Here is a 22,236-nt window from a genome sequence, read left to right on the forward strand (position 1 = left end):
ACAGGCCATTTTGGCACATTTTTCGTTGGCACTACTTACACGTTTGCTTGTGTTGCTCATTCCATGGGAGCCCAATGCTTACAAGCTGTACCTCATTGTAAAGGCCACTAATAAACGATGAAAATGACATAAAACACTTTAGTGATTGGTATTATTAAAGTGGAGATATAATGGGCCAAAGTCAAGTTTCCTTAGTTTTTGTGAGCAGTTTACTTCTACAAATTTGGAATTTTATTTTACATTGAAAATGTGCTAATAGAATAAAATGTTAATTATTATTATTATTATTATTATTATTACAGTTTTGTTTGATTGCTTTGACCTGGTTGAAGAAACTGGTGACCTCTCAGTCTTCATCATCACTCTCTCAGCAGACCAAAAGACACCTCTTGCAAATGAGTTAACCCATCGTCATTGTTTTGACACACGTCCCGCACCCTTTTGCAAATCAGTTAACGCAGATGTCATTCAAGCAGTCCAAACTCCATAGCTTTAGCTGTGGTAACCAAACAGAAACTATATGTTCCCATCTCTTAGAAACTTCTTGCCCAGTATGAAATCACCAAAGCACCTGTTTGACACTGCTTCACAAAACTTTTCAATTTGCAATCAGTCTGCAGGCTTAAAAGGTGCCATGTTGTGTGTAGTGACTTGCAAGCATGGATGATCAAGGCAGATGAGAGTGAGAGTAAGAATTGACTAGAAGAGGTTTTTTTCTTTACAGTATTGTACAGAATTTGTATTTCTATTTTCCCTATGTCTTACACAGTGATGGGTTTTAGCGGATTTTTTTCTTTCATACTATATATGTGGTTTCTGTTGGAATATTTCATTTCTTAGCCACAATCTCAAAAAGAATGAATACTGCATTCAATAAAATTTGAAAAATCATTGTATATGATTCTGGATCAATCTTTTGCAAGAAAGCAAATTGGTACTGATATGTAAGCTGCTGACCAGTAATGCAGCACTGATTCACATTGAGAGCTGAATTTTGTATTTTGATGCCCCTTGTCTAATGACTGATTGGAAGCGCTTATGCACTTGTGTGCAAGTTGTGTTGTTTGAGGGCAAAATTAGCTTTTGGTCCATATTTTAAATGTTTTGGAGGAGTTAGAGCTTTTTGCAGGCAAAATGAGTCATTTTGACCATTGGTGCCACTGTTTAGGCCTTTGCGTTAAGAGTTTTGAAACATGGTTTTTTGAGTTGACTACTGCGTCAAAGCAATCAAAAAAAACTGTATTATAGCCATGCATAACAAACGAAACGGCCACAACATTTTATAGGCAACAGCAGGCCTATTTAACTGAACAGTGTGGGCTGAGGCTAAAATGGATCATAGGCTATATGTCTCAATTAAAAGGTATATCTTGCCTACCAGTCAGTGTGATCCCTGTCCTTGCTTTTCTTGGCTGAGCTTTTTTTATCTGGGGTTTGTAGTTTGTCACTTAGTCAGTCTGAGATTTGTTTTTTGCTGATGCTGGTGGCGCGTGCCAGTGATTATGCCTCGGCGTGCCAGCAGTGGCACCCGTGCCATAGGTTGCCTACCCCTGAGCTAGACAGACAGAAATACAGCAAAAACATGACTTACGATATAAAAATATATATATTTGCTGTGTGTGTGTGTGTGTGTGTGTGTGTGTGTGTGTGTGTGTGTGTGTGTGTGTGTGTGTGTGTGTGTGTGAGACAGATAAACCGCATGCTGATAGGCCACACGAATGAGGGGCTGAAGGCTGGCTGGTTTCTTGACAGCGTGCTGATCAGTGTTCCAGTTCATGGCCAGCAGTACATGTTCCCATCACACAGGTGTGTGTGTGTGTGTGTGTGTGTGTGTGTGTGTGTGTGTGTGTGTGTGTGTGTGTGTAGCTGTGTGTCTGTGTGTCTGTGTTTGTCTGTGTGTGTGTGTGTGTGTGTGTGTGTGTGTGTGTGTGTGTGTGTGTGTGTGTGTGTCTGTGTGTTTGTCTGTGTGTTTGTCTGTGTGTGTGTGTGTGTGTGTGTGTGTGTGTGTGTGTGTGTGTGTGTGTGTATGAATGTCATATGCATTTATGTACTGTATGTCTCTGTGTTGTAGAGGCAGAAATAATGTCTTATCATGTCTGACAGTGTCAGGGTGCAGAGTAAAGAGTATAAGGATGATATTGTAGATGACTGTGTGTGTGTGTGTGTGTGTGTGTGTGTGTGTGTGTGTGGCTCTGAGATGAGGCAGATGGAGATCTATCCCAGCGAAGTCCTTGAAATCGAGAAATGTAATCATCCCCCGTCTCTCTTTCTCTCTCTTTCTGTGTGTGTGTGTGTGTGTGTATGTGTGTGTGTGTGTGTACAGGTGGCTCTGCAGAGATGAGGCAGATGGAAAGGTGGAGGTGGAGATCTATCCCAGCGAAGTAGTTGAAATCGAGAAATGTAATCATCCCCCCCTCTCTCTTTCTCTCTCTTTCTGTGTGTGTGTGTGTGTATGTGCGTGTGTGCACGGGGATACTGTAGGTCTAGCATCTCAGCTCGTAGGGCATGGCTCTAACAACAAGAGTTCATGTCCCTAGGATCACAAACGCTGATAAAAAATGCATACCCTGCACTGAAAGTCACCCGGGATAAAAGGGGCTTCCAAATGACTAGATGTAAATTGGTCTCTCTCTCTCTGTGTGCGTGTGTGTGTGTGTGCGTGTGTGAGAGAGAAAGAGAGTGACTTTGTTTGTGTGTGTGGTGTGTATACAGTCTTTAAAGGGAGCACTTGCATTGGGTCGTGGTGCATGTAACACGTCTTGATATACAGGGGCACAATGAGAAGATGTTGGAAAAACTGAGGGTGGCAAAATGAGTCCTACAGTACCTCACGATGCCCTACGCAAAACACAACATCCCAAGTTTTAAAGGGATATTCCGCCATTTTTGGAAATACGCTCATTTTCCACCTCCCCTCGAGCAAAACAATCAATATTTACCTTGTTCCCGTTCATCCAGCCAGTCTGGCGATACAACTTTTAGCTTCAGCCTAGCATAGATCATTGAATTGGATTAGACCATTAGCTCCTCGCCTGCTAGCTTCATGTTTAAAAGTGACTAAGATTTCTGGTAATTTTCCCATTTAAAACGTGTCTCCTCTCAAGTTAGAAAGTGCAATAAGACCAACTGAAAATGAAACCTGGCGTTTTTCTAGGCTGATTTGACATGGAACTACACTCTCATCTGGCGTAATAATCAAGGCAACTTACAAACTACTGGCACTACTACTGCTTGTTGTCTATGGGGACTATTTTCAGATGCTGCGTACGATATCACTGCGCCTATGGTACGTTTGCAAGTTGCCTTGATTATTACGCCAGATGAGAGTGTAGTTCCATAGTAAACATAGCGCAACATTAGGAAATATACCTTTCACATCTACTTCAAATTGAAACTCTATCAGTACCTAAGCTCTGCTATCAACAATCCTTTGTCAAAATGTAACTCTGGTGACAAAATGAACACACTTGCATCATTAAGCATACACTTTCAGATCACTTTATATAAAACACCTTGCTTGAATACATTTTGCCAAACTTCGCTCATTGTGCCAAAACTCTACACACAAGTACAACATGACACAACACTGGGATACAGTATATACCATTCACATCACCATTTACAATGGCTGTTTTGTAGATGGCTGATTGGTGTTCAGTTTTGCAAGTAAGTGCGTTCAGGTGTCTATTTGAGAGGTTGCAACTGGAACTTTATCAGGATGCTTAGTACCCTGGAACCATGAAGTAACTGACCTTGATCAAAAACACCTCTATGGGAATTTAACATACTGTAGAGGTGTGTATACTTGTTATGACCCCTGTAAGAACATGTGGTGTCCTTAAACATATGAGCACAACTGTGATTTCAAGGATGTAAATGCTCCGCAAGCGGCGATGGCGGGCCCGAGCACCTGCGGTGCGGAGCTGTGACATTTCGGAATCTAACAATGCAATATGTGCGTGTTGGTGGGCATGTGCATGACCAACACACATGCTGACCAAATTTGGTTAATTTTCGTGAATGTATGTGTCAACCACAACAGAAAACACGCTAGGTGGCGCTATGGAGTCCCTAAGACACACCCTATGCCAGAGCTCTGTCTCTGACTAGTGGCAGCAATAACACACAAGCCCACCAAATTTGGTTAATTTTTGGTGAATGTATATGTCAACCACAACAGACAATGCACTAGGTTGCGCTATAGAGTCCCTAAGCCACACCCTAGGCCAGAGCTCTGTCTCTGACTAGCGGCAGCAATAACAAACAAGCCCATCAAATTTGGTTCATTTTCGTGCATGTATGTGTCAACCACAACAGACAACGCGCTAGGTGGCGCTATAGAGTCCCTGAACCACACCCTAGGCCAAAGCTCTGTCTCTGAGTAGCGAGCACAATTCCACATATAGCTGCCAAATTACAAGAGTTTTAGAGCATGCCAAGTTGGTGAAAAAAGGCCAAACATGATCTGAGCAAAAACAATAGGGCCTTGCCCCTACAGTGCAGCCGCTGCTTCAGCGGTCGCACCTCGGTGCTCGGGCCCTAATTAATAGTGAAAATCACATTAGCTCAGAGCCCAGGGAAGGGTTAACGTAGCCCTGGTCTCTGTCATTTATCCGTTTCTTTGTTTGCTTGCTAAAGATCCTGACCAGGAATCAAATGTGTGACACTAGATACTGAACAGGATCATGGCCCCGCTGATAAAGGAGGAAACGTGTTAAACGAAATCAGAGCCTGGCATGATAGCAAAAGCCATGCGGTCCCCATGGAAACTTGAGAGGAAACAGTGCCTCCTGAGGCCATGTGGCCTGGGAGAGAGCGAGCCTCCTTAATCTACCTGCGTCTGTGTGCACTAGTTAATCAGACCATCTGTCCATCCCAATTGAAGAAAACAAAAACAACACTTGCCCCTTTGGCGACGGTGCCAATTTCAGTTGGCTTTGTGTGTATTTAAGTCTAACAATAACAAATATCAGTTTCATGATGTTACGAACTCTGAAATGGCTCCTGACCTAAGGTCAAAACATATGCGATCAGTTCAGAATGTCTGTGAATTTGATGTGTCTCTGAGGTTTATGGCTTGTTTTACCAGTTGAGTATTCCACATATAACAAAGGTAGTTTTTAAAGATCCTATGAATTTCACTAATAACACTTTTGTATGTGAATGAATGAGAGTTGCACCAATCTCCTGTCGTTAGATGTCATTATTTGGTTGATTGATTATTGTTTTTTTCTGACCTTTGCAGTGATTAACTATGAGGTGACAGTGGTGACAGGAAAGGTGTTTGCAGCTGGGACGAACGCACGTGTCTTTCTGCAGATCTATGGCATGGAAGGCAAAACGGAACTGCTCAGACTTGAGAACAGGTCAAACAATTTTGAAAAAGGAACTACAGAGCTATTTAAGGTATTTTTGAGTGTCCACATTTAAGATGGTTATGTGTGTTTACACTTAAGTAATGATATTTACAGTATTTCCCGTAAAAGTATGTTTTGTGTGTGGTCTCTACTTCTGTGTGTATGTGGGTTAAATGTATGTGCGTGGGGTGCAGGTGAGGTGTTCAGGTGTGTGTCTGTGTAAAGGTGAGAGCCTTGAGATCTGGTGTGTACGAAAGAGGAGTCAAAGGATCCTTACAGATCTTTACCTTGTCTGAAATGGAAACCTTTGAGAGCGCCGAGATTGATTGCATTGATAGCATGTGTGTGTGTTGTGTGTATGTTTAATTGTGTGTGTGTGTGTGTGTGTGTGTGTGTGTGTGTGTGTGTGTGTGTGTGTGTGTGTATGTGTGTGTCTCATGTGAAAGTGAAACCTTGAAATCTATTGCATCACATATAGTATAGTGTAGTTAGTGTTTCCTATCATTTACCTCTGCCAAGGAGGTATATGTTTTCATCGGGGACCGGCGTTTGTCTGTTTGTCTGTCTGTTTGTCTGTCTGTCTGTCTGTTTATTAGCAAGATAACTCAAACAGTTATGGATGGATTTTGATGAAATCAAAAGGTCAGACATGACCCAAGGAAGAAACTATTAGATTTTGGGAGTGATCCGTAATCCGTCGGGATTCCGGAGCCGTTTATGTATTTATCTTAGTGGTGTAATGGAATGGTATGGCCACGTGGTGGCGACCTGAATAGTTTAGGTACAAATGTATGACAACCTAGGAAGAACAATGCAGGCGGAGGTCTGCGCTCTCTGAGTGCTTTTCTAGTTATAGTATGATGTTGACATTTTTTATGGTTTCCATTATCTGGTTGAATTGAGGAAGCTTAGTTGACAGGTTTTCCTTGACTTGTGATGTGTATAACAACTGGAATGTGTTATGATATGTCATACATCTCGGATAAGATGACCAATGTCATTCTTAATCTCTATAAAATCATGTTTTTAATCATCTCTATCATAATTATGTTTTTGTTTCTTACTGGCTACACCAGATCGAGGCTCTGGACGTAGGGCGGGTCTATAAGATCCGTATTGGGCATGATGGCTCGGGCGTGGCCGACGGCTGGTTCCTGGACACCGTCCACGTCAAGCGACTCATCATGGCGCTCGTGCCAAAGGAGGAGAAGAAGGAGGACAAGAAGGACAAGAAGAAGAAGAAGAAGAAGAAGGACGAAGACGAGAGCCCGGGGGAGGAGTGGAAGGAGGTGGTGCAGAACTTCACCTTCACGTGTGAACGCTGGCTCGCCCGAGACGAGAACGACGGAGAGATCGTGGTGGAGCTGCGGGCAGATGACTACGATGAGCTTGAGGGTACGACGACGAGCGGGGAAACAAAGAGAGAGAGAGAAGCAAAGACAGAGAGAGAGAGTCATGGACTTTTTTGTTTTGTTTTGTTGAAATGGATCACTTAAAGATCAACTTTTTGTTTATTTTTCAGTGATCCATTTCAACCATGCAAGCATATTTGTGTGTAAAAAAGCTGTTGTCTAAACCTGTGTGTGTGTGTGTGTGCGTGTGCGTGTGTGTGTGTCTGTGTGTGCGTGTGTGTGCGTGTGTGTGTGAGTGTGTGTGTGCGTGTGTGTGCGTGTGTGTGTGTGTGTGTGTGTGTGTGTGCGCGTGTGTCTACTCAGAGAATACATATGAAGTGCATGTGTTTACGGGGACTTCTTGGGGTGCTGGAACCGATGCCAAAGTTTTTATCAACATCTACGGGGAGAGCGGAGACACAGGAGAAAGACACCTACGCAAGTCCAACCACCTCAACAAGTTTGAGCGTAACCAGGTGCTCTTTTCTCTCTCCCTCTCTCTCTCTCTCTCTCTCTCTCTCTCTCTCTCTCTCTGACATACACACACATACACACACACACACACGCACGCACACACATACACACACACACAGATACTCACTATTAGATACTTGCCATTGCGGGGTTAATTTTCTAACCTATGCTCTCCAATGATGCTTTTCTAAGGAGGATATGTTCACGGTCAGTGCTATTGACCTCGGGCCACTAAAGAAGCTGCGCATTCGTCATGACAACAGCAACGCAAATGCTGCTTGGTTCCTTGATCGTGTTGAAATCATTGATGCAAAGGATGAGACAACGTGAGTTTCCATTCAAAAAGTACACACACGAAACATAAACTGTCCTGTAAGACTGACAAGAGAAGACACGATAGTCACGCAAAGATAGTTTCTGCAACAGAACTTTTAGTTTGTATCTATCTGAGATTAGTTCTGGTAGGAAACTTGCGGACTATTTTTTCAATATATTCTTTGTCACTGGTTTAGTCTTTGTCACTGCTGAATAGTATAAAGTTAGCCTGGGAATACGATTACGAAGATTTGGGATTGCAGGTGCTCTGCAGGTCCATCTGGCCAAGAGGTCTCTGAATCTGTGTGTGTGTGTCTGTGTGTGTGTGTGTGTGTGTGTGTGTGTGTGTGTGTACATCAGGTATTACTTTCCCTGCATGAGATGGCTGGCCGTAGATGAGGATGACGGTCAGATTGCTCGTGAGCTGGTGCCAGTGGACGAGGCCTTCATGCACAGAGAGGAGGAGGAGGATGAAGACGAGGAGGGGGGAGGCTCTTCTCCTACTCTGGGCCTCGAGCAGAAAGGTGCGCCAGGCACACACAGTGGGGACTCAATGACACAATCATCCAATACTTCACATATCCATGCAGAACATATACAGTCAACAACACATAGATGCTGACTTTATTTCCTTTGGTACCAGTGATGTGTGTGTTGTATATGATTTCTAAATGAAATAATTCATATTTGTGTGTGTCCATGTTTATAGCCATGTCTACCACATTTACTCTGAGAGTGAAGACAGGTGAGAAAAAGTATGCAGGGACCGATGCTAATGTCTACGCTATCCTGTACGGCACCAAAGATGACACAGGTACTGCACACTGGTACACACCCAGGCCTCTGTTCTTGTCTCTGTTCTGTCCATATTTAAACTCAGTTTGCATCAACCCATAATGCATTATCAGCGCATCTACCGTAATTTCCAAACTATTAGCCGCAGTTTATACATTGATTTTGCAAACCTTCTTCAGCTATAAGGTTGATACACAGCGGCAGTTAATATGGTGTTATTGTGGTTTTGTTCTTTAAAAAATTGAATATAACACAGTCCTGCGGCTTATGTGGCTAATACACAGGAAATTGCTATATAAATGTGTATTAAATGATGTTTTCTAAACAAAGTTCAGGAGGAACCTTTAGGGATGATTGACAGCAATTAACTCACCCGCCTCCCACTGCAAGGGTATCTAAGCCGGCCTCCTTTTCCTTATGCCAGACACCCCAGCATTCGCGAAATTCTACCCCCTCCTCCCCCTACTCCTCCATTTCACTGATAGCCCAGTCACTCATCCTCCTTCTTTACACAGGGGGTGCAAGTGGCCATCGCTTTAACGGGATCTCCATTTAAGGCATTTCAGGACCACGGCCAGCTACCTAGCCAAACATGCTCTTAACTTAACTCCCAAGCATAACAATCATATCGATGGGTGAACTAGTGAAGTGTTTATAATGCATCATAGCCGCTGGCATAAGGTTACAGTATAGCTGACTGGCCTCGTAAAGTGTTTAGTAAAGACGTTTTAGAACAAGTCCTACTCAAGTACCATTATGAGTGCTTGGTTGGAGTCATATAGGACATGTGGTGGATAAACAGCCTTTAATGTAAAGGAAATATGTCATCAATGCCAATGCCAATTTTAAATGTTCAAATATGACCTCATATGCTTATACTGTATGTTCTTTATTTATTTATTTTACACTAATTTCCTCATTGCCAGGGATAATCAACCTGAAGGCCTCAAAGACCCATAAGAATAAGTTTGAGGCAGGGATGATGGATGAGTTCACAGTGGAGGCAGTGGACTTGGGTAAACTGAAGCGGCTTCGTATTGGTCACGACAACTCAGGTACATGAACATTATCTCACAAACACAGATGAACAAGCGATGCAACATATCAATCATTTGTCATTCAACTTTCTGTTTTTCTAACCAGATTTTTCATCCTTGCAGAGGTCCTCATTGTGTGTATCCTGTTTGACGTTATGTGAAGTGATGTGATCAGTATAGTTTTCTGTGTGTTTATAAGCATGTGTATGTTTGAGTGTTTCTGTGTGTTTATAAGCATGTGTGTGTTTGAGTGTTTCAGGTGGCTCTCCAGGCTGGTTTCTGGACTGGGTTGAGATCGACGCCCCGTCGCTGGGGGAACGATTGGTCTTCCCATGTGGCCTCTGGCTGGACCGTGGGGAGGAGGATGGGGCCATTCAGCGAGATCTCTACCCAGCCCACCTCCAGACACAACACTACACACCATGTGAGGACTCTCTCTCTCTCTCTCTCTCTCTCTCTCTCTCTCTCTCTCTCTCTCTCACTCTCTCTCTCTCTGTGGGTGGGTGGGTGTGTCTGTGTCTGTGTCTGTGTCTGTGTCTGTATGTGTGTGTGTAGTTAGCTTGCATTATGTGACCCATAGGGCAGGAGACAGGAGTCCACAAAATAATTTTCTTTAAATGATAAAGTTGTGGTTCATCATTTTTATTGGCTCCCACCCACATTAACATTTAACTTGAATCAGTTCACATGCATTCCTACTGCTTCTTAGCTTGGCATATTAGCTAGCTAGCTAGCTGAATGTGGAGAAACGTTTGAGTCCGTCAACGTTGTGAAGTGATGCATAACCCAAAGTTGACAAAACACCAATTTACACACCTGTCATAAAACACGGGATAGTGAATCTGGTCACAACTTATATAACATAATACAAATGGTAGGCCTATATAAGAGAAATATATGGTTGATTGTTACAATTATGAGGGGGTCCTTGGAAAATATTCTTCAGAACCTCATTGGAGCCAAAACATTTGAGAACCACTGTGGATGCATGTTGTGTACATGTTTATTGGTTGCCTTCCTATGTTTTTTTTTCATGTGCTCATATGTGTTGGTGTGTTTGTGTGTTTGTTCTAGTTGTTCCGTACGAGATCAAGGTTTTCACTACGGACATCTTTGCGGCGGGGACAGATGCAGATGTGTTTATTGTGCTGTATGGTCGTGATGGCGTGTGCACTACCCAGAAGCCTCTCTGTGTCAACAAGAGAGAGAGGAAAATGTACTTCAAACGAGGCGCAGAGGACATGTTCATCGTAGAGGTGCTGTTCTGTACACATTTACACACACACACTGACACACACACACACACACACACACACACACACACACACACACACACACACACAGTGGCTAACAATTCAGACTGCTCTGTGAATCCTCTATGAGGATTTTTGTTTGTGTGTATTTGATGGAATGTGTATTTCACATTAGTCACATGACATAAACTTGATATAAATTGCAGTGTCCTGCCTGTCAGTAATGGCTGCCTCAATGTCCACAGTTGGAGGATATTGGTGATATTATAGAGAAGATTCGTGTTGGCCATGACAACCGTGGAGTGAATCCAGGCTGGCACCTGGATCGGATTGAGATCAGACGACTGCTGAGGAAGGGAAAGGTTTGTAAACATATTGTGCATGCTGACTGTAGACACACAGACACACAGACACACAGACACACAGACACAGACACACACACACACACACACACACACACACACACACACACACACACACACACACACACACACACACACACACACACACACACACACACACACACACACACACACACACACACACACACACACACCAACACATAGACAACACAAATGTGTGAAAAGAAATGGTGTTGCTTGATTGATTTTCATAGATATCATGTCCTTGTTAAGGTTTTCACAAAGTGATCATGGTCTTACAGAGAGCTTTCTTCATTGTGTGTGTGTATGTGTGTATGTGTGTGTGTGTGTGTGTGTGTGTGTGTGTGTGTGTGTCTAGGGGTCAGAGACGGTGATATTTCCATGTGAGAGATGGCTGGCCACCTCAGAGGAGGATGGGGAAACGATCTGTGAGCTTGTGCCCTCTGATATCATCACAGAGAAACTCGCACGCGACGGAACTCTGAAAGTCTCCGAGATCGAGGTGGACGACGCCCTAGAGAGTAAGCATTGCTGCATGTGAAGGCCTTACACGTGCACTTCAGCACTAGATTTAGCCTCTAGAGAGTACGCGCTGCTGCATGTGAAGGCCTTACACATGCACTTTAGCGCTAGATTTAGCACTTTCATTTTCATCTTATTTTGCATTTGCATTTGCATTTTCATTTGTAGATACTTTAGCTAACCTGAAGTTGTGTGTGCTTGTGTCTGGGTTTAGTTCACACCTACAAAGTTGTCGTGAGAACGGGTGACATGTACGGGGCAGGGACGGACGCAAGTGTGTTCATCACCATCTATGGAGACCTGGGGGACACAGGGGAGAGGCAGCTCAGCACATCTGCCACCAACAGCAACAAGTTTGAGAGAGGAGCGGTAAGACAAGAAGGACACTTACACATGTGCAAAGTGCAAAGTGATATGAACTGCATGTACAGACAGGAATAAGCAGACAAATACAAATACGAATACAAAGACCCTCTAACCCAAAGCTTTGATGTGATAATGATGATGATGGGTTTTTTTTTTTTATTTGCAGGTGGATGAGTTCAACTTAGAGGCTGTAGACCTTGGACAGGTGTTCAAGATCCGTGTTCGTCATGACAACAGCTTCCTGAGTCCTGATTGGTACTTGGAGGAGGTGGAAGTGTTGGACCTGGACACAGAGGAGGATTTCCTCTTCCTGTGTGAACGCTGGCTGTCCACGAAGAGAGAGGACATGAGAATCTGCCGAGTGTTCTACGTCAAGGTGTGTGAGAGTGTATGTGTGTGTGAAAGTATGTGCATGTGTGTGTGAGAGTGTTTATGTCTCTGAGTGAGACAAGGAGAGAGAGATGATATTGGACAGACCAGACAAGGATATGTCTGCTTTACAGTACTGTATATAAATAAGTGTGTGTGTGTGTGTGAGAGAGAGAGAGAGAGAGAGAGAGAGAGAGAGAGAGAGAGAGAGAGAGAGAGAGAGAGCTGGTCCAATGTTCAAGGTGTTTTGTAGGGTTATGATGGTCCCAGGGATGACAGTGGCTTAAGAGGACTGGACAGCAACATGAACCAGAGGGACAAAGACAGCAGAGACGAGGAGGACAGTTCATGTGAGTAAAGACACCCAAGCCCATATCATGTGGAGACAATAACAATGCCTTAGTTAAGTGTAACTGCACCCTAAAATATGTTTTTTGAGCTGTTTATTGAATGAAATTAGTCATAAGTGGTGAACTACACTATTACCAGGGTTAATACTGACAAAAATCGTGTTTCCCGAGAAAAGTAACATTTTGTATTATTTATTGGAGATATAGCTCTCCGCGCCTTCTACAGGTTGAAACATGCCATGACATTTTGGTCCAAAATGCTGACGTAGTCCTGCACTTCTCTGGCGACTCTACGTCACCGGGTCGTTACAAATTAGGAATGAAACGCCCCAACACCTGCCCTGATTACCTGTGATAAGCCATGTCTGCAGCACTCATTCCCAGATTGACACGAAATCAATCACGTGTGCCCCTCCCTTCCAAATTTCAGAACGCCCCGCCCATTTTTAAAGCCTTTTTCAGAAATGTGAAGTGGGTGGAGTTATGGGGTGCAGTTACACTTTAACAAACAAAACAATGTGCATAATGTGGAATCAATAGAGATGCCTTAGCAAACAAAATATTCACATTCCAAACAGCCAAGGCCTGCAGATGGCGTAATATTAATACATTTATAGAACATTGGCATTGGATTAACCTTGATGAATATTCTGAATCAGTGAATGTGTGTCATATTGCTCTCTGTCTGGAGCTCCATCATATCTCGCTGTACATATGCTGCCACCAAGCAGGTATTTATTACCTGATTAGTTTTGTTTCTCCCCATGGGACATAACACGGGTCCAGAGGGCACTTTACTAAATTGCATTGGATGATAGGAATCAAGTTCCTGCTACATATTAACATAGTCATTAGAACCTTAGCTGGAGCTATGCTTCATGCATGCATTTAAAATAAAATGGAAACTGGAGACCGGAGCAAAGGCCATTACTTATGCGCCGTTTGAAGAATGATACCTCAGATGAGAATTCATGGAAATTATAAACAGCAGTGCGTGTAAAAATGAATTCAACAGAATAATTCTGCATTATCCATGGTTACATATTACACCATCTAGACAAAGAGCATTTTTAACAGTCACACTCTGAGTGGGTGCATGATGATAATCAAAAATGTCAACAGCACAGTAATATCTGCTTGGAAGCACCAAGATTTTGGGTACTATAAGAACATGGGAGCCCATAATTGAGATCTTCCAGTTTGCGTGTGTGTGTGTGTGTGTGTGTGTGTGTGTGTGTGTGTTTGTTTGTGGGCTGGCTAAGCTTCTATGGTGATGTTGTGTTGTGCACAGTGATCCCCTATCACTTCACCGTGACGACGGGTGATGAGGGGGATGCGGGGACCACCAGCCGAGCGTACGTCATCATCCACGGACGCGAGGGAGCCACCGACCGCATGTGGCTGGATATGCCTGAAGAACAAAGCTGCTTCGTGCCCACAGCTCTTGACAGCTTCCATTGCCAAGGCAAAGACGTAGGAGATATCAAAAGAGTGGAGGCAAGATGCACTCACACACACATGATTACAGCACCACACAAGATGCATGATTCACTATACAACATCACTTTTGTCATTAAAGCTATATTGTTTAGATCAGTGGAGCAGTCTTCTCCAGGTTTGGCTACAGGTTTCCACTTCAACTGCTTGATCATATTATCATATTCCCTTTACAGAAGATATTTATCCATCATGTCTATCGTGTATATAATACATATTATAGGTTTATAAATATATTAGCTCTGCATTTTAAAGAATAAATAATTATAATACGATAATAATTTAATTTTCATCCAAATCTCTTGAAAAATATTGTAATGATTTAAAAAAAAAATCATTCCAATAGCGTAAACTTTTCCACACAAATTGTGTTTATTTCTAGCTGGGTCATGATGGAGAAACTCCCGAGAGCTGCTGGCTGGTGCATGAGTTGTCAGTTGCCGTGCCAACGAAAGGAGTGAAGTTTGTGTTCCAGTGTAAGTGCTGGTTGGCCAAAGACCGTGGTGACGGTCTCACTGCACGAGTGCTCAACGTCATGGATGCTATTATCATCTCCATTGCACAAAAGGTACTACGAAACACACACTCGCACATAAATTCGGTGAACTGACACAAATGTAGAGCCAATTTCTGTAAATGCCGATTCTGATTTACTTTCTTTATTTTCTTTTTTTTCCCCACTCAGATCATCTATGAGATAACTGTGGTTACAGGTGATGTACAAAATGCAGGAACAGACACACAAATTTACTTGACTGTATTTGGGGCCAATGGAAGCTCAGAGGAGATGCTGCTGCCAAAGAATGAGGACAGGTTCTCACCCCACACCCTCATTTTCACGCGCGCTTTTATTATTACGTTTTTTTTTCCTCAGTCGCTTTGGTACATTTCTCAGATCAGGTCAGATTGAAAATAGCAAAACTACCTGTTCAATCTTCACATCATTGTGTCACTTGTGCACATCAAAAAAGCAGTTTCTCATTTCTTTGAAGTTGCAAATATTTTGGTACATCCATGCAAATTATTATGTGCAATTCTCTGCTGAATAGTCTCACCTGCCACAGTATTTAGGCATTTACATGCAGAATGGTTGCCATATGAGAATTTGTGGCCCAAAAAACAGGAATGTCAGGAGGTGTACGGAGACTGCACTGTAATTAGTACAGCACATGTATAGTTTTCACTTTTTCTTTCTTTTTACTATGCAGTGCTATCTTTTCCTTTCTGTATCGCAGTGACATGGTCTGTCAACCAAGTCATACAGTAGTTTCCATCAGAACATTCCTCCAGAGTACACTGTCATACTGACAACATGACTAATGTCTTATCCGCACACCATGACCCAAGGACTTGTCATTCTGATGGCATCGTGACATCGTTCATTGATACAGATATTTAGGTTTGAGAGATGAACTAAGGATTTTGAAGAAACTGGCTTTTGCAGGTAATCCATGGTGTTTTGCTATTTGTACAAATGGTTTTGAGAAATGCACGTACTGTTTTGCAAATCTCAAGGATGATTCGAGAAATGTACCAAAGCGACTGAGAAAAACTGTAATAGTGGTACAATGAAAGTGTGAAGGTGGCAACAGTTTGTGTGTGTGTGTGTGTGTGTGTGTTTGTAGATTTGAGCGTGGACAGGAGGACACGTTCAGTCTCGAGGTTGAAGACATTGCACCGCTGAAAAAGATGCGGGTCCGAGTGGACGGCTCTGGCAGCCGACCCGACTGGTTCCTGGAGAGGGTGAGTGAGTGAGTGAGTGAGTGAGTGAGTGAGTGAGTGAGTGAGAAAAACAAACATGGGACAATGCTATAACTAGGCCCCTCACATTCCCAACTAATGACACATGAATCCTATCTCGACAGAGGCGAACCTAGAATGAAGCGCTCAGTTCTACGTTATCCCCTCGGCTCCAACCAAACACAGCGAACAATCAATCAGCACAACCACATAATTCTTTTATGCTATACACTGTATGAGCGCAACATTATTTTCTAACATTCATGTAAACACTGCGCTGCAGTCCCCCAAAATAACAAACAAAACAAAACAACTGAAACACCCCTGTCCCTTTAAATGTATCCAACCTCCTACACTCCTGTTGCACCCCTGCACCTCAGAAGGCAGGAATACACCAGGTAAAGTGGACATTAGAATTGCTCAACACAAAGACAAACATTCAGGCACAGTTCAAGTGATTTCATTAAGATGTTATGGTACGCACACGAAACTCCCACAACTGCCCCGACATTATGCCTTGCGTCCCCGATCATCATTCAATAGAGCCGTGTCCGCGCATGGCCTACTCAATATTCCTTCGCTTTATCCTACATCTCAAAAAGGGCACAATACATACTCATTCCTTTTCTTTTCTGCATACTGTAATTATGCATTTTGACAGCATCTCATTTTATGTCCTGTATGTATGTAATGTCCCGTATTTAACACCAAACTCCGATCCCATTGTTCTCAACTGGTGGGAATGCGCCAGCTTACATGACAGACGCGGTGCGCTCTGTTACAGTGTGTGTGTGTGTGTGTGTGTGTGTTGATGTATTGGCTAATGTTGCATGTGTTTGGAAGTGTGGCTCATTTTTTTTGGCTAGCTACCAACACTCCTGAGGTGTAAATGAAACAGTTTCACACCTGTGTGACACATTCTTGGCCTGTTCTCTCCTCCTTTATTATAAATTGACATGCTGCACTTTGAGGGTGTGACATGTTTTCATTTCGTCTGGTATTTTGGGGGCTTTTTTCCCATCCTTTCTTTGTGCTGTAGCTTTTCAAACAAACAGCAAATGAATGCTAGTCTTTTGGGGAACATAAACCTAATTTTCTTGAATTCCCCCTTGGGGATCAATAAAGTATCTATCTATCTAATAATTAGAGGTAGCCAGAAAGTTGTGGAGATGGTTCTTGGCTATTCTGCCCCTGAGAGAGGAACCTTAACCTGAGTTGCTCTAGGGAATCCAGTAAAACATATTTGTTTTTTTTTGTGTGTGTAGATTGCCCTGCGTAATGTACAGACTGATGAAGTGGCGGAGTTTACGTACTCAGAGTGGCTGTCGACCACCCTTGGCACCAAAAAGACATTGAGCGGTGAGATGCCTGCTGTCATAGACGAGGAGGAAATGGTGGAGCTGACCAACTACATTATAAATGTCAAGACAGGCGACCCCATGGGTATGCACACATGCAAACTACAAATGCACACACACACTACCTATCATACACACACACACACACACACACACACACACACACACACACACACACACACACACACACACACACATACTACCTGTCCTGTACCATACAACATTAGACAGTTGACTCTAAAATGAGCACACACACACACACCCATATACTGTATATACACACACACTCACACACACACACACACACAATGTGTATAGGTTAATGTTGATTATTCACTCACTATGATGTGACTGGCTGCTGCTGTTGTGTCATATGTATGGCTTGCAGTTTATCTTGTCGATTGGGCATGTTTAGGTGCAGGGACGGATGCCAATGTGTGGTTAATGGTCTTCGGTGAGAATGGGGACACCGGAGTGCTGGCGCTCAAACACTCCAACAACAACAACAAGTTTGAACGCAAGCAGATGGACACCTTCAGATTCCCAGACATGCTCAGCTTGGGCGACCTTTCCAAAGTTCGGCTATGGCACGACAATGCAGGTGTGTTCATGCAGGGGCAGCGAAATGATATACAGCTCTGGAAAAAATGTAGAGACCACGGCACATTTTTCTGATGTCGTCCTAAGGTTGCTGAGCAACATTCAGGTTAACAGTCATTCAAAATTAAGAGACCACTGCCAATTTGAATATGACTGTCAACTCATTTGAATGTCACTCAGTAACAGTAAAATGACATCAGAAAAGTGTGCAGTGGTCTCTTCATTTTTTTCTACAGCTGTATACTCCAGTCAATTTCAACACAGTTTGAACCAGATCATATCAATTACTAACATGCCAGTGGATCTTATGGTAATTCAACATTGTCATGTCTGTGTAAATATGAATATGGTTGAAAACTGGCCTGTGTGTGTGTGTGTCTAGGCCCAGCTGCTGGTTGGTATGTTGACTATGTGGATGTACGAGATGACGTCCTGGACAAAACGTTCCGTTTCCCGTGCAACCGGTGGCTCGCCAAGAATGAGGATGACGGACAGCTGATGAGAGAGTTGGGCTGCGCTAACAACGACATACTCGACCTAAATGAGAAAACCAGTAAGTGTGTCTTTAGGGCGTAGCCTACTCCTGAACATTAACCGATATCTTTTGTAAGACCATTCATGTACATCCAAAATATTAAAATCAAAATAATCCCCACAGGTTAATGACTAGTGAGTACAAAAGCATACGTGGACAGCGAGCACTTATGGCCATCTGAAGTTTGTAAATTGTCAAATTAGTCTAGTGATCCTCTAACAAATACATCATATTTCTCTAGGCGAGGTGTTCATTATTCACTGATGAATAGTAATATGAACTGAAATGGTCTTTGTGTGTGGTAGAGTATGAAATCGTCACGGTAACCGCAGATACAGATGAGGGAGAGACGCGAGAGAACGTGTGGATGATCCTGGAGGGAAGGAAGGGACGTTCCAAAGAGCTTGTTCTAGAAAATTCAGGGAAGAAAAAGCGATTTCTACGGTAATGTATAGACCTATTGTGTTATAGGTTATATTTCATGTCTATCAAACTGTATGTGTATTGATGTGGTCATTCATATTTTTTATATTTATATATGATATTTAATAGTATTTCATTTCTGTGCCCACACAGCGGGAGCACAGACCGATTTGAGTTCTCCTCGAAGGTTGTGGGTGACATTGCGGGTATCTGTGTTGGCCACATACCTAAAGATGGGAAGAAGACCAAAACGGAAGCCTTTTGGCATGTTTTGGAAGTCATTATCACAGAGAAAGAGCTCGGAAACAAGTAGGTGGACTTTGAATGGATAAGAGTGATGGCACAGAAACAAGTACAGCAACACCAGGTTGTTGCTCCATAAAGCCAGATTGACGATATTTGTATGCGCAAGATTAATGAGATAAAATAACCTCAGGCATAAACTGTGTATTCATTTTGAGAGATGTTTTCCATTTAGTAGAAGGTGTACTTGAATATGAGTTGTTGCTAACTCTCTGTCTCCCTCAGGTACTTATTCAACTGTAACGCTCAGATTCCCCTCTCCTCCAAACGTGACGACCCTGTGACGTTCGAGTGCAGCAAGATCGTGGAGAGCTTTGCCTCCAAGGCCCGCAGCCTGCGCCCAGTGAGGTACGAGATCATCGTGGTCACGGGCGACGAGAAAGGGGCGGGCACCGACGCCAACGTCTTCATCACGCTCTTCGGCACCAACGGGGACTCGGGCCGGCGGGCCTTGCGGCAGCGCCTGCGGAACCTGTTTGAGCGCGACCGCACCGAGCGCTTCACGCTGGAGATGCTGGACATGGGCGACCTGACGCACGTGATCATGGAGCACGACAGCAAGGGCATCAACCCCAGCTGGCTGCTGGAGCGCGTGGAGGTCACCAACACCTCCAACGGCGTCACCACCATCTTCCTGTGCGGGATGTGGCTGGACAAGAATCGGGCGGATGGACAGACGCGGCGCGTGATCTACCCCAAATACTGAGGCGCTCCCAACATCAAATCAAAACGGCATTTCTGATTTTACAAAAATGACATATTACATGTACTGCTCCGGTGACTCGGAACTTGACTATAGGAGCACCGGCAGACACAAATGTGTGGATGAGAGCTCAACATCCTGAAACAGGGTGCAATTGAGCTCCTTAAAGTGCCTTAGACTCACTTTACAGCCTTCATGGCTATGCTTGCCACTGCTGTAGTGGACTACTTTTGTTTATTTGCTTCAGTAGCTTATTTGGTATACTATGGGCCAATGACTACTGTTCACTAAAAAGCTTCGACTTGGTGTCTGCTAATTGTAAAATTTAAATTCCCTCCATCTGTCTCCAAACTGCCCCGAGTTGCCATTTTCAATTGTTTTTATTATACTTCCCTTGACTAGGCTATGTTCACATTACCAGGCCAAATCCTAATGCTTCAGTTAATGTGACATATATCGGTTTTCTTTCATAACAGTGTGGACAACAACAGTTACGTGAAATCTGGACTTTTTCATTTCTGATTTGGGCCACTTCCATATGCGGTGCTAAGTCAGATACAGGTCAATTTTTTTTGCAGTGATACTGGCCACATCTACATTTTTAATTCAATTAAACCAAAAAAAAAAAAAAGGACGAAAGAAATCTGAATTGGGCTTATAGCCAGAGAGCCAGCATCATCTCTTCCCTCTAGAGAAGTTACCCCTGATGAAATTGACTCAGTGGAAACCTCTGTGAATCCTCTACCAAGGCAGCACTGTGTCCCATGCAGCCTTCACCACTACATAACTCAGGCACGTCCAGGTACAACAGTCTCCCTGACCAATATGAACCCTACTGAGGTGAGGGTTACCAGGCCTCGCCAGATGTGACCCAGCAGTGCCAGGCAAAGCAGGTGGACACAGCAGTTGTAGAGGCTGTGCTCCGATCTGATACGTGTGGAGAGCCACTGAGGGCCCACCATTAGCTGAATGTGGTGACAACATGTCTGCATGAAAGGATGTGAAGGAATAAAGGTGTGACCCATGTTTACCTGGGGTCATTTAATTATACCAGTCTATGACATTGTCTTTTCTGTCCTTGAACAGAAGCAAATGCTATTGTTACGTACAGTACATGGGATGATGTCTGCATAGGAAACAGGTTATCTTAGAGTTAATAAAGCTTAGGGTACTTATAATTCACAGAAGAAAAGCCATGTTCAGTGCCAAACTATCGAGAATGAAGCTGCATAAAGCGACGCCGAGAGACTATGTAAGCCACATTGTACACATGGACACACACACAACCATCTGAAGTACACACAAAGAGATCGAGATCCAGTCTTTAAATAACTATTAATTTATTTTAAAATAGTTTCATTTCTCTCTACATCATATTTTGTCATTTGAAGGAAGTCTGGCTTGCAGAAGCAAGAGAATATTATAAACATTCCTCCTAAATACTGATGAAGGAAAAGGAGCCAAGGGAACAGGGTGGGCAGGGGAGAGGGAAGCCACAGGGGGACACGCTCCTTAAGAATCAGTGGTGGATGTCAGATGTGTGTGTGTGTGTGTGTGTGTGTGTGTGTGTGTGAGAGAGAGAGAGACTTGATGCTGTAACACACATGTAATGAATGTTTGATGTACGTTCATATGGGATGGGATGCGGCAGAACTCAGAGAAGTCGTCAGATGCAGACGTGCATGAGGACATCAGTAGTTTCCCACACATAAGATTTACACACATTTATACTGACCAGTCTTAAAGCGTCAACCCCATCTCGCCAATATAACATGAAACATAACAATATTATAATATAATATAGCATTTACCATCATATATATATATATATATATATATATATATATATATATATATATAGCGCTGACCTGTGGGGGACACACTGCTTTAGTGTAAAGGCCGGCGCCCACCGGACGCGGTGTTCAGCGGTGTGGGTTTGGCGCGCAGGATTTCAGAACAGTGTTCTAACCCTGTGCGGCTGCCGCACGGTAGACGTTTCTAATGGGCTTTGATCTGTTAAAATCGTTCTAAAATGTTTTCTTGTCGCGTCGCACCACTTACGTGTCCGGTGAGCGGCGGCCTAAAGTGTATTTAGGAATATGGATGAATTTGGGGCTCATTTAATGCGGTACCAGTAATTCCTCTAGAGGTTCATCTTTCCTCCTCTTCCTGCTTTTGTACATCAGAACACTGGTGTCGTCAGCCCATCAAGGGGAGGGACATCAATTATTAGCCAATAATCAGGCCAGTATGAGACTCTGTGGTCAAAGGGTGAAGACGACAGCAAGAGACCGAACAGCAGAGATGCTGTGGATGAACAGGAGGGCTGAATGCTCTTACACGTGTGTATTGGTGAGGAAAAGTACTGTAGGATGTTGGGATGTCAGCACAAACATGGACATGCAAGGGATGGTGTGAGTCTTTTGTTATTAAACTAACTGTAAAAACTATGATGATTTAGACTT

The 22,236-nt window shown here is 43.3% G+C and overlaps 1 protein-coding gene across 1 annotated transcript in view; it reads left to right on the forward strand.

The window, feature by feature from the left end:
• LOC134100384 (lipoxygenase homology domain-containing protein 1-like) overlaps positions 1-19,774 on the forward strand; it is a 33,717-nt gene extending 13,943 nt beyond the window's left edge. The window contains exons 19-45 of the mRNA XM_062553560.1: positions 1,691-1,806; positions 2,324-2,400; positions 5,246-5,406; positions 6,434-6,583; positions 6,698-6,752; positions 7,073-7,224; positions 7,415-7,548; positions 7,898-8,061; positions 8,247-8,351; positions 9,259-9,387; positions 9,629-9,793; positions 10,444-10,625; positions 10,868-10,984; positions 11,364-11,526; positions 11,742-11,896; positions 12,060-12,271; positions 12,533-12,612; positions 13,904-14,109; positions 14,492-14,677; positions 14,795-14,922; positions 15,735-15,852; positions 17,115-17,292; positions 17,623-17,808; positions 18,190-18,360; positions 18,648-18,786; positions 18,919-19,074; positions 19,294-19,774. Of these exons, the coding sequence (XP_062409544.1) occupies positions 1,691-1,806; positions 2,324-2,400; positions 5,246-5,406; positions 6,434-6,583; positions 6,698-6,752; positions 7,073-7,224; positions 7,415-7,548; positions 7,898-8,061; positions 8,247-8,351; positions 9,259-9,387; positions 9,629-9,793; positions 10,444-10,625; positions 10,868-10,984; positions 11,364-11,526; positions 11,742-11,896; positions 12,060-12,271; positions 12,533-12,612; positions 13,904-14,109; positions 14,492-14,677; positions 14,795-14,922; positions 15,735-15,852; positions 17,115-17,292; positions 17,623-17,808; positions 18,190-18,360; positions 18,648-18,786; positions 18,919-19,074; positions 19,294-19,774 (4,266 nt within the window). The remainder of the gene's footprint in view (positions 1-1,690; positions 1,807-2,323; positions 2,401-5,245; positions 5,407-6,433; positions 6,584-6,697; positions 6,753-7,072; positions 7,225-7,414; positions 7,549-7,897; positions 8,062-8,246; positions 8,352-9,258; positions 9,388-9,628; positions 9,794-10,443; positions 10,626-10,867; positions 10,985-11,363; positions 11,527-11,741; positions 11,897-12,059; positions 12,272-12,532; positions 12,613-13,903; positions 14,110-14,491; positions 14,678-14,794; positions 14,923-15,734; positions 15,853-17,114; positions 17,293-17,622; positions 17,809-18,189; positions 18,361-18,647; positions 18,787-18,918; positions 19,075-19,293) is intronic.
• Positions 19,775-22,236: the final 2,462 nt, after the last annotated feature.

The sequence above is a fragment of the Sardina pilchardus genome, chromosome 14, assembly GCF_963854185.1.
Source record: "Sardina pilchardus chromosome 14, fSarPil1.1, whole genome shotgun sequence".
In the NCBI taxonomy this organism is placed as follows: domain Eukaryota; kingdom Metazoa; phylum Chordata; class Actinopteri; order Clupeiformes; family Clupeidae; genus Sardina; species Sardina pilchardus.